This window comes from Nematolebias whitei, chromosome 7, assembly GCF_014905685.2.
Source record: "Nematolebias whitei isolate Nwh7 chromosome 7, NemWhi1, whole genome shotgun sequence".
NCBI classification, from domain to species: domain Eukaryota; kingdom Metazoa; phylum Chordata; class Actinopteri; order Cyprinodontiformes; family Rivulidae; genus Nematolebias; species Nematolebias whitei.
Window position 1 is genome coordinate 1,043,623 of NC_056504.1, and position 14,532 is coordinate 1,058,154.

Below are 14,532 nucleotides of genomic sequence, written 5' to 3' on the forward strand. Positions count from 1 at the left end.
CCTCTGTGGTTCCATCAACAGTACTGTTATAAGTCAATTTTTCAATAAATGGGCACCTGTGTTTAGGCTTTATCCCATTAATATTGTAAGTAAATGCTTCCTGTGGCAGTGTTACTTAATATGAGCTTAATTCTAACAGATACAAGAGCCAGGCTATTTCAGTGTTTATTTACTCCAATGCGCTTAAAATTAAATAAACCTGCAATATTTTCTAAGAAGACTTACAGCAACTTTGTAGTTGTAAACGCCCTCAAGCAGTTTAATTTACCAGAATTTGCTCTTTAAACAGTACCCATAAACCAGGCGTGATTAACAAAAAAAATTTTTAAATGAAAAGCGAGTGCGCAGCTTTCTTTCTGGAAAACTGTTATACTCTTTTTCAACAGCAGGTGGCGGTGTAAGCTTACTTTTACCGGTAGGAGTCGCTGACGTCTTCCTATGAACCGTCCTGTTGACATCCGGTTGTTAGCCGTCAGCTACGATGTAGCAACGGTCGAACACGGTTCAAATCAGCATTTATGGACGGATTTAAAGCTTTACGTGGCGTTGCACGCTATTTATGCATAGACTCATGAGTTTAGGAACGAATGTCAGAGCTTTATTCAGCATTTTTGAACACAAAGGAAGACTCAGTTAAAACGAGCTTCATTTCCGGGGTCATGTGACTTTACAGACACGTGAACATCGGGGGTGGGCTTTTCGCACTGACACCAGAGTGTAATCCAGGTTACAATAATCCACACTTTTAATCCAGGTTACAATAATCCACACTTTTAATCCAGGTTACAATAATTCACACTTTTAATCCAGGTTACAATAATCCACACTTTTAATCCAGGTTACTCTCTTCCCTCAAGGACACTTTTTACAAAGTATCTAAATATTCTGATGCATGCTCAATAATCCAGGTAGAAAAATCCAAAAAAGTTCAACCTGGTCCTCTGGACATTCAAAAAAACAAAAAACAAAACAAAGCAAAAAAAATCTAGAAACGTTTCGTCTCTCATCCAAGAGACTTCCTCAGTCTGAGGTGCTGTTTTCAGCTAAATATTGTGCAGGTATAAAGACACATTTGTATATATTTTTGTGTACATTTATTTTTTTAAGCTATTTGACTACCTTTTATTTTTATTATTCAATATTTTACTAACACAATAGTCAAATAGCAACCTGTTTATTGTGTGAATTGCTATGTCAGTCAAATGTTCAATTTTGGAATAAAGGGGTGGAAATTAAAACTTTTTTTTTTTTCCGATTCATTGATTAATCGAAAAAATAATTGGCTGATGAATCAATTATTGAAATAATCGTTAGTTGCAGCCCTAATTGAATGATTGTTCCATATTTAATCTACTGTATTGAAATTTAGGGAAAATCATGCAAAACAATTACAAATCCTATTTTTATTTTACAAAAAAAGAGCTATAAGAATTATTAGTAGGAAGTGCTGTGGTCACCCAACAAATATATTATTTCATCAATTGAAATTATTAAAATTTTATGATTTGGTTGAATATTGTATTTTGCAAGTCATGTATAAAGCTCATAAAAAATATTACCTCTAAATATTCAATTAAAATTGATATAAAAGAGAGTCATTATAACCTTAAGGGAATGAAATGTTTGTAAAACCTCCAGTTAGAACAAGTGTGAAGGAGCTGTGTTGTAATTCAGGGAACAGGATGTGGAACTGTCTTGATATCACCATAAACATTTCTAAAACAATGTTTATGTTTAAAAAGATGATCAAGTTAAAACTGTTAGGAAAGTATGATACCATGTGAAGAATGCCTGATGTTTTTGTTTCGCTTTGGGGATTTTTCAAGCCTGAGTTGTTGTTTGTTTATTTCAATTCAATTCAATTCAGTTTATTTCTAAAGCACCAAATCACAACAAAGTTGTCTCAGGGACTTTACAGGAACATTCACATAAAAGCCAGTTAGTAAAGTTCTCTATCTAAGGAATCCAGCAGACAAGTTGAGTCCTGGCTTCGTTGCAGTCTCCCATCTTGAGCAAGCACAGTGGAGACAGTGGAAAGAAAAACTCCCTTTAACAGGAAGAAACCTCCAGCAGAACCAGGATCAGGACAAGAGACCATCTGCTTTGACCGGCTGGTTTTTAATTTTAGTTAGTAATAAAGGACAGATACAAGAATTTTCGTCTTCTTTCTGCAGTCTTTTCATTCAGTTTTTGTTTCTTTTTGATTAATTTGTTTTGTTTCTTTTGTTTCTTTTAAATGAATGAATAAATCAATAAATCAAAAAATAAATAAATAAAATGTACATAAGTGGTGATTTTAGCCTCCTTTTGGGGGGTGCTCAAGCACCCCTAAATTTTAACTTAGCACCCCTGAAAAATAAAGCAACCATCATTAGGATTTTGTAGGGAAACTCAGTTCTCAAACATTAGATTCACTAAAATATTGAATAAATTTGGAATAAATATGGACTACATGATGACTGTCGTAAATGGGCCAATAAAATGTATCTATTTTTTTGTATGAGTCGGAGCCTCGACGCCTCCTGTCAATCGGTCCAGTAATCTTGTCAGCAGTTGACCAATTAGCGATCTTAATTTGTGAAGTGAAACACCCCTTCCCTGCTGGAGCTCCGTCCCTTTTTCCTCTGACAAACATTGCTTTACGAACACTTTGTGTTCAGAGGAATTTCCTGAAAAATCTTAAAAATTGTTAAACTTGTCAGTGGGGAACATGTAATTCAGACATGTGTTATCAAGAGCGTTTAAATGGTAGAATACAGTTTATTCCATTTCAAAAACTAAATGGAGTTTGGAAATATGTAAATGATGGTAAAGCCCTGCAGCCATCAGGGCAGGTGAGCAGCTGATTCCAACAGTTATAAACAAGAACTACCACATGTTCATCTGTACAAAGGTAACTGCAGGTAAATCCTCAATTTTCTGTCATAATTGCACTTAATGGTTAAATTAAAGGTTAATGTTTATATAATAATGATAATAATAATAATTCATTTTATTTGTATAGCACTTTTCTTAATACTCAAAGACGCTTTACATGAGTTAAAAAACAAATAAAATCAACAATGCATAACACATAAAAACACAGTAAAACATTTAAAAAGGACAAATTTAAACATTAAAAGCAACTTTAAACAGGTGGTTTTTGAGTTCTTTCTTAAAAGTGGAGAGATCGGAGCAGACACGAAGCTGTTGGGGCAGTGAGTTCCAGAGAGTGGGGGCAGCGATGGAGAAGGCTCTGTCTCCCCAGGTTCAGAGCTTGGTCCTACAAGGGAGAAACAGAAGATTGGTATCAGAGGAGCGGAGGGAACGGGAAGGAGTGTAGTGATGAATAGGTCGGTCAGGTATGGAGGGGCCAGATTATGGAGGGCTTTGAATGTGTGAGGAGGATCTTGAAATGGATGCACAGAGTGACGGGGAACCAATGGAGTTTCTGTAGGACAGGAGTTATGATATGTTTGCGGGAGCGGGTGTGGGTGAGAAGGCGGGCAGCAGAGTTTTGAATATATTGCAGTTTGTTGAGAGTTTTGGATGGTGTACCATACAAAATGCTTTTGCAATAGTCAATTCTGGATGTGACAAAGGCATGGATTAGGATTTCAGCAGTGGAGAAAGTGAGTGATGGGCGGGGTCGTGCTATGTTTTTGAGATGGAAGAATGCAGTCCGAGTTATCTGTTTGACGTGTGATTCTAATGAAAGAGTGGAGTTGAGAAGAATACCAAGATTACGAATGAGTGGGGATGGAGTGAGAGTGATGTTGTCAAAGTTGAGGCTGAAGCTTTGAATGGACTTGGTAACACTGTTTGGACCAGTGAGGAGTATGTCAGTTTTGTCAGTATTTAATTTGAGAAAATTGTGCTTCATCCAGATTTTGGTGTCAGTTAAGCAATGGGTGAAGGTGGAATGGATATTAGGGTTTATGGGTGTAGTAGAAATGTAAATCTGTATGTCATCAGCGTAGCAGTGGAAATGGAGGCCATGATGACTGATGATATTACCAAGGGGGAGGATGTAAAGGATGAAAAGAAGAGGACCAAGCACTGAACCTTGGGGAACACCCTGGGATAGAGGGGTTATGGAGGAAGAGCAGCAATTGATGTGAAAAACTGTTGCTGGTCTGTAAGGTAAGTCTGAAACAAGGACAGAGCAGAGACAGTGATGGTCAGGTTGGACTTGAGCTGGGACAGGAGGATGGAATGACTGATGGTGTCAAAAGTTGCAGTGAGGTCCAGGAAGATGGGGATACTGAGATGGCCAGAATCAGAAGAAAGGAAGAGATCACTTATAACTTTGAGAAGAGGTGTTTTGGTGCTGTGTTTTGGATAGAAACCGGACTGGAATGGTTCAAACAATCTATTGGATTTGAGGTGGATCTGAAGTTGATCAGCTATGAGTCACTCTAAAATTTTTGACAGAAAGGGAAGATTAGATATAGATCGGAAATTTATGAAGTTTTCAGGGTCAATACCAGTTTTTTTAGTATTGGGGTGATGGCTGCCAACTTGAGAGACTGTGGAACAGATCCAGAAATAGAATAGAATAGAATAGAATTCAACTTTATTGTCATTGCACATGTCACAGGTACAAAGCAACAAAATGCAGTTTGCATTTATCCAGAAGTGCTTAGCAAAAAAAAAATAAATAAAAAAAAATTGGTAGATATATATAGTACAATATACAGTAATTTGCTTTGAATATGCTATAGGTATAAATATATACAGGTTGTGAGTGTACAGACTATGAACAGGTTATAATATGACGGGGCATAAACAAACTATATAAAAGTACTTATGAACAGTAGATAGTAGATTATGTGTACAGTTTGTTCAGTAGTGGGCTAACGGATGAAAGTGCAGGTGGTGGTGTTACAGTCCATGTGTTGTTGTTGTGTGTATGAGAATACAGACTGTTGTTGTTCAGATGGCAGGAGGCAGAGTTCAGGAGTGTGACAGCTGTGGGGAAGAAGCTGTTCCGGTACCTGGTGGTTTTAGTGCGGAGGCTCCTGTAGCACCTCCCAGAGGGCAGGAGGGTGAAGAGTCTGTGTGCTGGGTGGCTGGAGTCTTTTATGATTTTCCCAGCCCTTTTCAGACACCGCTTCCTGTAGATGTCCTCTATGGCAGGAAGTGGTGCTCCAGTGATGTGTTGGGCGGCTTTCACCACCCTCTGCAGCGCCTTCCGGTCTGAGGCAGAGCAGCTCCCATACCAGACTGTGATACAGTTGGTCAGGATTCTTTCAATGGTGCAGCGGTAAAAGTTCACCAGGATGTCTGAGGACAGGTGGTTCTTCCTCAGAGTCCTCAGAAAGAAAAGGCGCTGGTGAGTCTTCTTGACCAGCTTGGAACAGCCGGTCGTCCAGGTGAGATCCTCGGAGATGTGGACACCCAGGGACTTGAAGCTGTTCACACGCTCCACCACCGTCCCCTTGATGTAGATGGGTGGATGTGGGCCAGCGTTCCTCCTGAAGTCCACGTTGAGCTCCTTAGTCTTCTCAGTGTTGAGCAGCAGGTTGTTGGTGTCACACCACTCAGCCAGACGAACCACCTCCTCCCTATAAGCAGTCTCATCGTTGTCTTTGATGAGGCCGATCACCGTGGTGTCATCTGCAAACTTAATGATGGTATTGGAACCATCAGCAGGTTTGCAGTCATGGATGAAGAGGGAGTAGAGGAAGGGACTCATCACACAGCCTTGTGGTACACCTGTGTTAATAGTGATGGTAGATGAGCAGTGGTTATCCAGCCGGACATGTTGGGGTCGGTTGGTCAGAAAGTCCAGTAACCAGTTGCACATGAGGGAATTGATGCCCAAGTCTGTGAGTTTTGTGATGAGTTTTGAAGGGATGACTGTGTTGAATGCTGAACTAAAATATATGAACAGCATCCGGGTATAGGTGTTTTTGTTATCCAAGTGTGAGAGAACAGAGTGCAGCGCTATGGATACTGCATCCTCTGTGCTCCTGTTCTGGCGGTATGCAAATTGGTGGGGGTCCAGGGTGGGGGGGAGACAAGATTTGAGGTGTACTATAAGTGAGGAGTTGATGATTCTTGGGATCTGAAAAGAGACAATGGGGAGACAACTTTTGATAAGAGGAGAGGGAATGGGATCCAAAGAGCAGGTGGTAGTTTTGATACCAGATAAAAGTTTAGTCAGTTGAGTAGAAGAGATTGGCGTGAAGTGTGAGAGCTGCTGACTGGAGCTGGAGGGAGGTGAATTTGGAGGAGCTTTGTGAGCAGAGACAAAATCAAGGGAACTATACATGTTATCAATTTTGGTCTGAAAGAAAGACTTAAAGCTAGTTGTGCTTTGTGTCTTTTATATGTAGATATATGTTGCAACTTCTGGTTGTATAAGTTTAGTTTTTTTAATGATCAGTTAACACTAAATTGATTTTGTACAAAGTGTTTATTAGGTTGTGTAATGAAAAGCGGAGTGCTATGTCTGTAGCATCTTAGCTAGCACATCTGCATTGAGCACTGCTAGCTTAGCATTGTCACGGTTTTCACACTGAACTGAGCAGGAACAAACCCATTTGTGCGGGCAGGATGCATAGGCCATGATGTAAAATGAATAAACATTTAATAATGAAAATAAGTAGCTGACATGGCAGCAAACACAAATCAGAATATGCGAGGGACACAGAAGGATACCAGACAATGGACTGACAAAGACTGAGACACAGACCAGGGCTTACAGACTAGACGAGACAAATTACAAACTCTTGGAGGACACGCGAGTGAAACTGACCAGGGTAATTAATAAGAGACACTAGGGAGTACAGACACAGGGAGACAGACAGAGGGATACCATCCTTACAGTACCTTCCCTCCAAGGATGCCCCCTGGCATCCCCAAAAAGGCCCACCCCAAAAGACTTGGGTGGGAGGAGGGAGGTACCGCAAGGATGGAGGGCATAAGAAACATACGAGGGCAAAACAAAAACCGCCAGGACAAGGGCCTGGGACCTAAACTAAACAAAATTAGAGAACATAAAGAAAGTCTGGACGGTCAGGAGACCATCCCTAGCCTGGTTACAGTTCAGATGGATGGCTGGGAGGCTGTCCAACAGGCAGAAACAGGTCAGGCGAGCAGCCGGGAGGCCATCTAACAAGTGGAAACAGGTCAGGCAGGCAGCCAGGAGACTGTCCAACAGACCAAAGCAGGTCAGGCAGACAACCGGGAGGCCAGGGCAGAATCAGGAACAGACTTGAAACTCTCGGACTTGGAACTTTTGGACTTGGAACTCTCGGACCTGGAACTCTGGGACCTGGAACTCTGGGATGACACAGGATCCACAGGTTGCGGCATGGAGCCTGGATGAGTCTTGGAGATGAGGTGAGGTGTGGACAGCAGACGTGCCGGATATGGAGACCTCAAGTGGCATGGAGCCAGGTGAGGCGAGGAACCGAGGTGAGGCGTGTACCCGAGGTGAGGCATGGACCTAAGGTGAGGCGAAGACCCAAGATGTGCCGAACGTGGAGACCTCGGACAACTTGGGGACCTCAAGCAGCTTGAAAGCCTCGATCGACATGGACCAGGTATACAGCTGGCATAGGACCCTCTGGAGGCGCAGCTAGCATAGGACCCTTTAGAGGCACAGCTAGCATAGGACCCTCTAGAAATGTATGTAGTACAGAGCCCTCTGGAGGTGCAGAATCCTCTGGAGGTGCAGAACTGCAGGAGACCTAGGAACCTTCACAGCAAAGCAGGCAGGAGTCCTTCTGGACCCCCACAGCAGAGCAGGCGGAAGAGGAGTCCGTCTGGACCCTCCCGACAGAGCAGGCAGGAGAGAAGCCTGCTTGGACCCGCACAGCAGAGCAGGCAGGAGAAGAACCTACTTGGACCCCTACAGCAGAACAGGAGGGAGATGGTGAGGCCTCTGGTCTGATCCCCACGAAGACACACAGAAGTAGGGCATCAGGACCATTTCCCACCGATACAGGGGGAGATGGTGAGACTTCTGATCCAACTCCACAGAGATGGAGAAGTGGGGAATTGGGACCAGTACCCAGGGGTATTTAAGAAGGTGAGTCAGGCTGAGGGACCAGGTCAAGCACTGGGACAGGGGCTGAGTCATGTTCTGGGACAGGGGCAGAGTCTCTGGAACCTCTCTGCCATCGACCTCTCCTAGGGTGGCGACGGTGTGGTTCAGGGCCAGGGTCAGGCCCAAGCTCTTTCTTGGACTCAGGACCCTTTTCAGAAATAGACTCTGCAGCCGGGGAGCCAGGGACTTGTTCTGCAGCAGTGGAGTCTGGGACTTGTTGTAAAGTGGGGGGTCTGGCTGTTGAGCTGGGTCTGTGACGTGTATGTTCAGAGTCCTAATTTCAACCAAAAGCTGCTGCTATTCAGGGAGTTGGGTTAGACCAGGTAAAGATAATAAGAATTTCTCAGCAAGGTAGAGCATAGTGTCTTGACAGTCTGTGTTGTTTTTAGCAGAGGAAAGTAGATTTTGTAAAGTCCGGTTTATTTTGGGTGAGGTCACTGGGTAGGAGCTGAGGTGAGTTGTCCAGTCATAGGAGGAGCTCTGTGCGGTGATGAGGTGGTGAGTTCCACCCTCACCATAACCCTGGGAGGTGAGGTGATGGGACCCGCCCCGGTGGAGACTCTAGGACTGGGCTCGCTCTGTCTCGCCAGACTGAGCAGGAGCAGCTGATGGTGAGATGTCAGATTTCGCCCTCACCAGAACCCTGGAAGGTGAGGCGATGGGACCCATCCCCACTGGAGAGTTGGGACCGCTCCTAGGAAACGCAGCTTGGCCGGGCCGAGCCAATGGTGGCAGAACAAGCGTGGTGGACCGCTTCCAGGTCCATTTTCTGCTGCTCTAGTGGTGGTGATGAGGATGGGGCAGGAATGAAACAGAGCTTGTCCTCCGGCTCCGCGTCCTCCCCCAACGTCCATCTCGAGTAGCCAAATGGGGCTGAAGATGAGGAGGAACTGAGCTTGCACATCAGGCAGTCCACCCGGACCTTCTTTTTTCTTCGAGGACCAGGAGGGGTGAAGGCAAGATCTCTACCTCCTGGCTGTAGCATCCTTGTGTCTGGGCGGATTTGGTCCGAAACCTGCTGCACTAGATCACGGTCTCCCCCATCTGCGTGGGCTCGAGCAAACAGGTGAATGAGGTTGAAGAAACTCTGCCTGCTGGGTTCTGGTTTGGTCGGTCCATACTGTCACGGTTTTCAAACTGAGCTGATCAGGGAACATACCCATTTGTGTAGGCAGGATGCATAGGCCATGATGTAAAATAAATAAACACTTTAATAATGAAAATAAGTAGCTGACATGACAGCAAACACTTACAAATCAGGATACGCCAGGGACACAGGAGGATGCCAGACGATGGACCGACAAAGACTGAGACACAGACCAGGGCTTATATACACAGACTAGATGAGACAAATTACAAACATCTGGAGGACACGCGAGTGAAACTGATCAGGGTAATTAATGAGAAACACTAAGGAGTACAGACACAGGAAGACAGGCACAGGGATACCATCCTTACAAGCACTACTTCTTGTGCCATGCTCTCTAAAATAGTTATTGAATCAAATGTTTACTTATGTAGGTAAACATAGATTTTAAACAACCCGTTAAAATACACCAGAATGTAGGAAATGGCATCTAGACATCTACCAGTACTTTGTTCAAAATTTTCTGGGGGAAGACCATCAGACCTCTCCATCAGTGTTCCCCCCCCCCCCCCCACACACACACACACACACTTTACAAATGCTTCTGATGCCAATGGCCACTGCATTATTCAAGCCAAGAGTCATTGTCAACACTGGGAGCTAAGCACCCCTAAAGGACATATTCTAGAATCGCCCCTGATGTACATAGTGACCAATCAAGGGTAGGACATATTAACACTGCATGATGCATACATGTTTTTTAAACACACTGCTAAAGTGAGGCTCTCTTTCCATTGAGTGACACTGTTATGCTCTTCATGACCAACAAAACCTATCATATTGTGTCTGGGTCTTAAAAAAAATGGAAAAACTGCAGTGAGAAGGTAGTTAGGATGTTTAGTTCTCACCAAATATATTCTCCAGCTATTTTATTTGCCCATTGAACATTCTTCTCCTTGCTCACTTTTATATACCTGCTGTAAAGATATTTTTGTTAAAATAAAACCATGCACTATTAGAATAAAAACTCATTTTAAAGCTGTATTCATTCTTGACAGCTTTTGTTGGTCAGTAACTGACTCAATCTCGAGTCTGTCCCACAACCTCCTTTCTTGTGTTTGTGTATTCCTCGGTGTAGTTGGGGAACTCAGGGGGACTTTACCACCACCCAGCCATTACCTGCAGTAAAGGTGAAGTTGTTCACTGAGAGCACAGGTGTGCTGGCTCTGGAAGATAAGGAGCTTGGCAGGGTAAGTAATTTCCTGATGCATGCTCAATAATTCAGGTAGTATAATCAAAAAAAGTTCAATCTGGTCCTCTGGACTTTCAAAAAAACAAAACAAAGCAAAAAAAATATAGAAACGTTTCGTCTCTCATCCGAGAGACTTCCTCAGTCTGAGGTGCTGTATTCAGCTCAGTCTCTTAAATAGCACCTTCTCAGAGTGGATCAACCAGTTTGCTGCTGACAACCAAAACCAGCTGCTCACATGGTCAAGAAGGACCATACCGCAAACCCACCCACACAAACCAGTATTTGCAGTTTGACTCCCATCACCCTTTGGAGCACAAGTTAGGAGTCATCAGGACTCTGTACCACAGAGCAGACAACATCCCCAATAACTCAGGAGCCAGGCAGAAGGAGAAATCCTACACAAGACAGGCTCTTGAGCAATGTGGATATCCTAACTGGGCCTTCCTGAAAGCAGAGAAGAAACCCAAACAGGACTCCAGTCAGCCATCAGGTGAAAAGGAGGAACCCAGACCCAGACCAGTGGTCATTCCATATGTTGAGGGAGTATCAGAGAAACTGAGACGTTTATTTTCTAAACATAACGTCCCAGTGGCTTTTAAACCCCAAAATACATTAAAGACTGGTTCATCCCAAAGATCCAGTCACCAAGCACAAACAGAGTAATGTTGTGTATGTTGTTCAGTGTCAGGAGGGCTGTGATCAGTCTTACATCGGGGAAACTAAACAGCCACTGGCCAAAAGGATGGACCAGCACAGAAGATCAACATAATCAGGCCAGGATTCTGCGGTCTACACTCATCTCCAGGCCAGCGGCCACTCTTTCAGGGATGAAGATGTTCACATCCTGGACAGAGAGGAACGATGGTTTGAGAGAGGAGTAAAGGAGGCCATCTTTGTGAAAAGAAACCGTCCATCGTTAAACAGGGGCGGAGCCTCCGGGTTCAACTGTCCCCCTCTTACAATGCTGTGATTGCTAGTATCACTCAGCCCTCTGTGAACAGTAAACAGCCATCAGGTGCTAATGATCCATTGTTAGGCTGATGGTCCTTCTTGACCATGTGAGCAGCTGGTTTTGGTTGTCAGCAGCAAACTGGTTGATCCACCCTGAGAAGGTGCTATTTAAGAGACTGAGCTGAAAACAGCACCTCAGACTGAGGAAGTCTCTTGGATGAGAGACGAAACGTTTCTATATTTTTTTGCTTTGTTTTGTTTTTTTGTTTTTTTGAATGTCCAGAGGACCAGATTGAACTTTTTTGGGTAAGTAATTTATTTAGCTCATTTAATAATTATTTATTTATTAATAATTCATTGTCCCGTCATGGATTGAAGATGTGGATTTGAAAATACCGTCCATCCATGCATCTGTCTGTGTTGTGAGCATTAAAACTTGAAAAATAAGTCAGGTATCAACGTTCATTTTTGTGTGACTACCTTCAGGTGTAAGAAAGATTCCTTTCAGAAACTGGGTCTCTATGTCAAAATCCACAATGATCACTTCCATATATATTTGTAAAACCTTAATTGAATTGAAAAAAAAACATTGACCACCCCTATCATTTGAGAAAACTATTTCTTTCTAGTTTTAATATTGCTTAAAAGTATAGTTTATTCAAATAATTGGGGTGGCCAAAGATTAACCTATGATGGCCAAGGCCACCGTTGGCCACCCCCTGGCTCCACCAGGTGGATAAAATTGTTCCCTCCAGTCACCAGGATTTGTCACTCTGTGCTCCCTCGGACAAACAAAACAAAACTACATTAAATATTCAACTCCCTCAGCGATGGGGGACATCAGCATACCTCTTGTTTGATCTTATTTATTGATTCAGATGCATTTTTTATACGTGGCTTTTTCCAGATTGTTCTTCATCCAACTCCCAACAGTCCCAAACAATGTGAGCTCCATAAAATGTCAGTTTCTAAAGGCTGCCCAGATGACCTCAAAATAAAACTGGCCATTCGCATGGACAAGCCACAGAACATGAAGCATTGTGGGTAAGAGACATTAAGATTCCATTATTATTACTTATCTTCATTAAATGTACTTTATTGCATGGAAAAATTCAATTTAGACTGTCTACTATAAAACAATTTCCTCTGTATACACATTTGAATAAAAACACTGTACAGTAGTCCCTCGCTTCGTGTTGACAAAATGTTTTAGTTTTATCGATGAGTTTGTCAAAGCACAATTTTGATGCTTTTTTTTTTTGTAAATACAGAAGTAATGTTTAAAAAAATGTTAGGACTCTATTCTTTGCTAACAAAATATATTCACCTCCTCAGTCAGCTGCTGTTTTTATGACGCTCTGGACGCTTGTCATCCACAGCCAGCGTGCGACAAAGAATATAACTCAAAGCGAGAGTGATACCAGTCCCCTCTCTTCCTCTTTCACGTTAACAAAATGTTTTAGTTTTATCGATGAGATTGTCAAAACACAATTTAGATTTCTTTTTTTTTTTGTAAATACAGAGGTAATGTTTAATAAATATCAGGACTCTATTCTTTGCTAACAAAATATATTTTATGTCATTAAACAACTTGTCAGGTTCTTCTCGTGAGAATGCACATCTCACAGGACCCCCCCGGCTGGCCTGCCTGCTATTTGCATTCCGGCATCGATCGATTTACAAATCAAGCCCTGTTTATAAAGTCTTAAAATATATATAAGTACTAAAATAAATATAAAGTCCCTACTTCACGGATTTTTATCGATCGCATGAGTGTCTGGAACTTAATCCCTGCGATAAGTGAGGGACTAATGTACATAAACAAAGAAAAGCATTCTTAATGTGGCTAAAGATTTTTACAAGTCCCTTATTCCTATAGTATATATATATATATATATATATATACAATCCGGATTCCAAAAAAGTTGGGACACTAAAGAAATTGTGAATAAAAACTGAATGCAATGATGTGGAGATGGCAAATGTCAATATTTTATTCGTAATATAACATAGATGACAGATCAAAAGTTTAATCTGAGTAAATGTAACATTTTAAAGGAAAAATATGTTGATTCAAAATTTCACAGTGTCAACAAATCCCAAAAAAGTTGGGACAAGTAGCAATAAGTGGCTGGAAAAAGGAAACTGAGCATATAACGAACAGCTGGAAGACCAATTAACACTAATTAGGTCAATTGACAACATGATTGGGTATAAAAAGAGCTTCTCAGAGTGTCAGTGTCTCTCAGAAGCCAAGATGGTAAGAGGATCACCAATTCCACCATTGTTGCACAGAAAGACAGTGCAGCAATACCAGAATGGTGTTACCCAGCGTAAAATAGCAAAGACTTTTAAGTTATCATCATCAACCGTGCATAACATCATCAAAAGATTCAGAGAATCTGGAACAATCGCTGTGCGTAAGGGTCAAGGCCGTAAAACTCTACTGGATTCTCGTGATCTCCGGGCCCTTAAACATCACTGCACCTCAAACAGGAATGCCACTGTCAAGGAAATAACAGAATGGGCTCAGGAATACTTCCAGAAAGCATTGTCAGTGAACACAATCCACCGTGCCATCCACCGTTGCCAGCTGAAACTCTACAGTGCAATGAGGAAGCCATTTCTAAGCAAGCTCCACAAGCTCAGACGTTTGCACTGGGCCAGGGGTCATTTAAAATGGAGTTTGGCAAAATGGAAGACTGTTCTGTGGTCAGATGAGTCACCATTTGAAGTTCTTTATGGAACACTGGGACGCCATGTCATCCGGACCAGAGAGGACAAGGATAGCCCAAGTTGTTATCTACGCTCAGTTCAGAAGTCTGCATCACTGATGGTATGGGGTTGCATGAGGGCTTGTGGCATGGGCAGCTTGCATGTCTGGAAAGGCACCATTAATGCAGAGAACTATGTTCAGGTTCTAGAACAACATGTGCTCCCATCTAGACGTCATCTCTTTCAGGGAAGACCCTGCATTTTTCAACACCATAATGCCAGACCACATTCTGCAGCAATCACAACATCATGGCTACGTAGGAGAAGGATCCGGGTACTGAAATGGCCAGCCTGCAGTCCAGATCTTTCACCTATAGAGAACATTTGGCGCATCATAAAGAGGAAGGTGTGACAAAGAAGGCCCAAGACGATTGAACAGTTAGAGGCCTGTATTAGACATGAATGGGAGAGCATTCCTATTTCTAAACT

At 42.6% G+C, this 14,532-nt stretch overlaps 1 protein-coding gene across 1 annotated transcript in view; it reads left to right on the forward strand.

Annotated features, from left to right (window-relative positions):
- Nucleotides 1-14,532, forward strand: part of LOC119412087 (calcium-dependent secretion activator 1-like) — a 780,001-nt gene that overhangs the window by 90,493 nt on the left and 674,976 nt on the right. Inside the window, 2 exon segments of the mRNA XM_037679064.1 lie at nt 10,264-10,375; nt 12,236-12,372. Coding sequence (XP_037534992.1) covers nt 10,264-10,375; nt 12,236-12,372 — 249 coding nt within the window.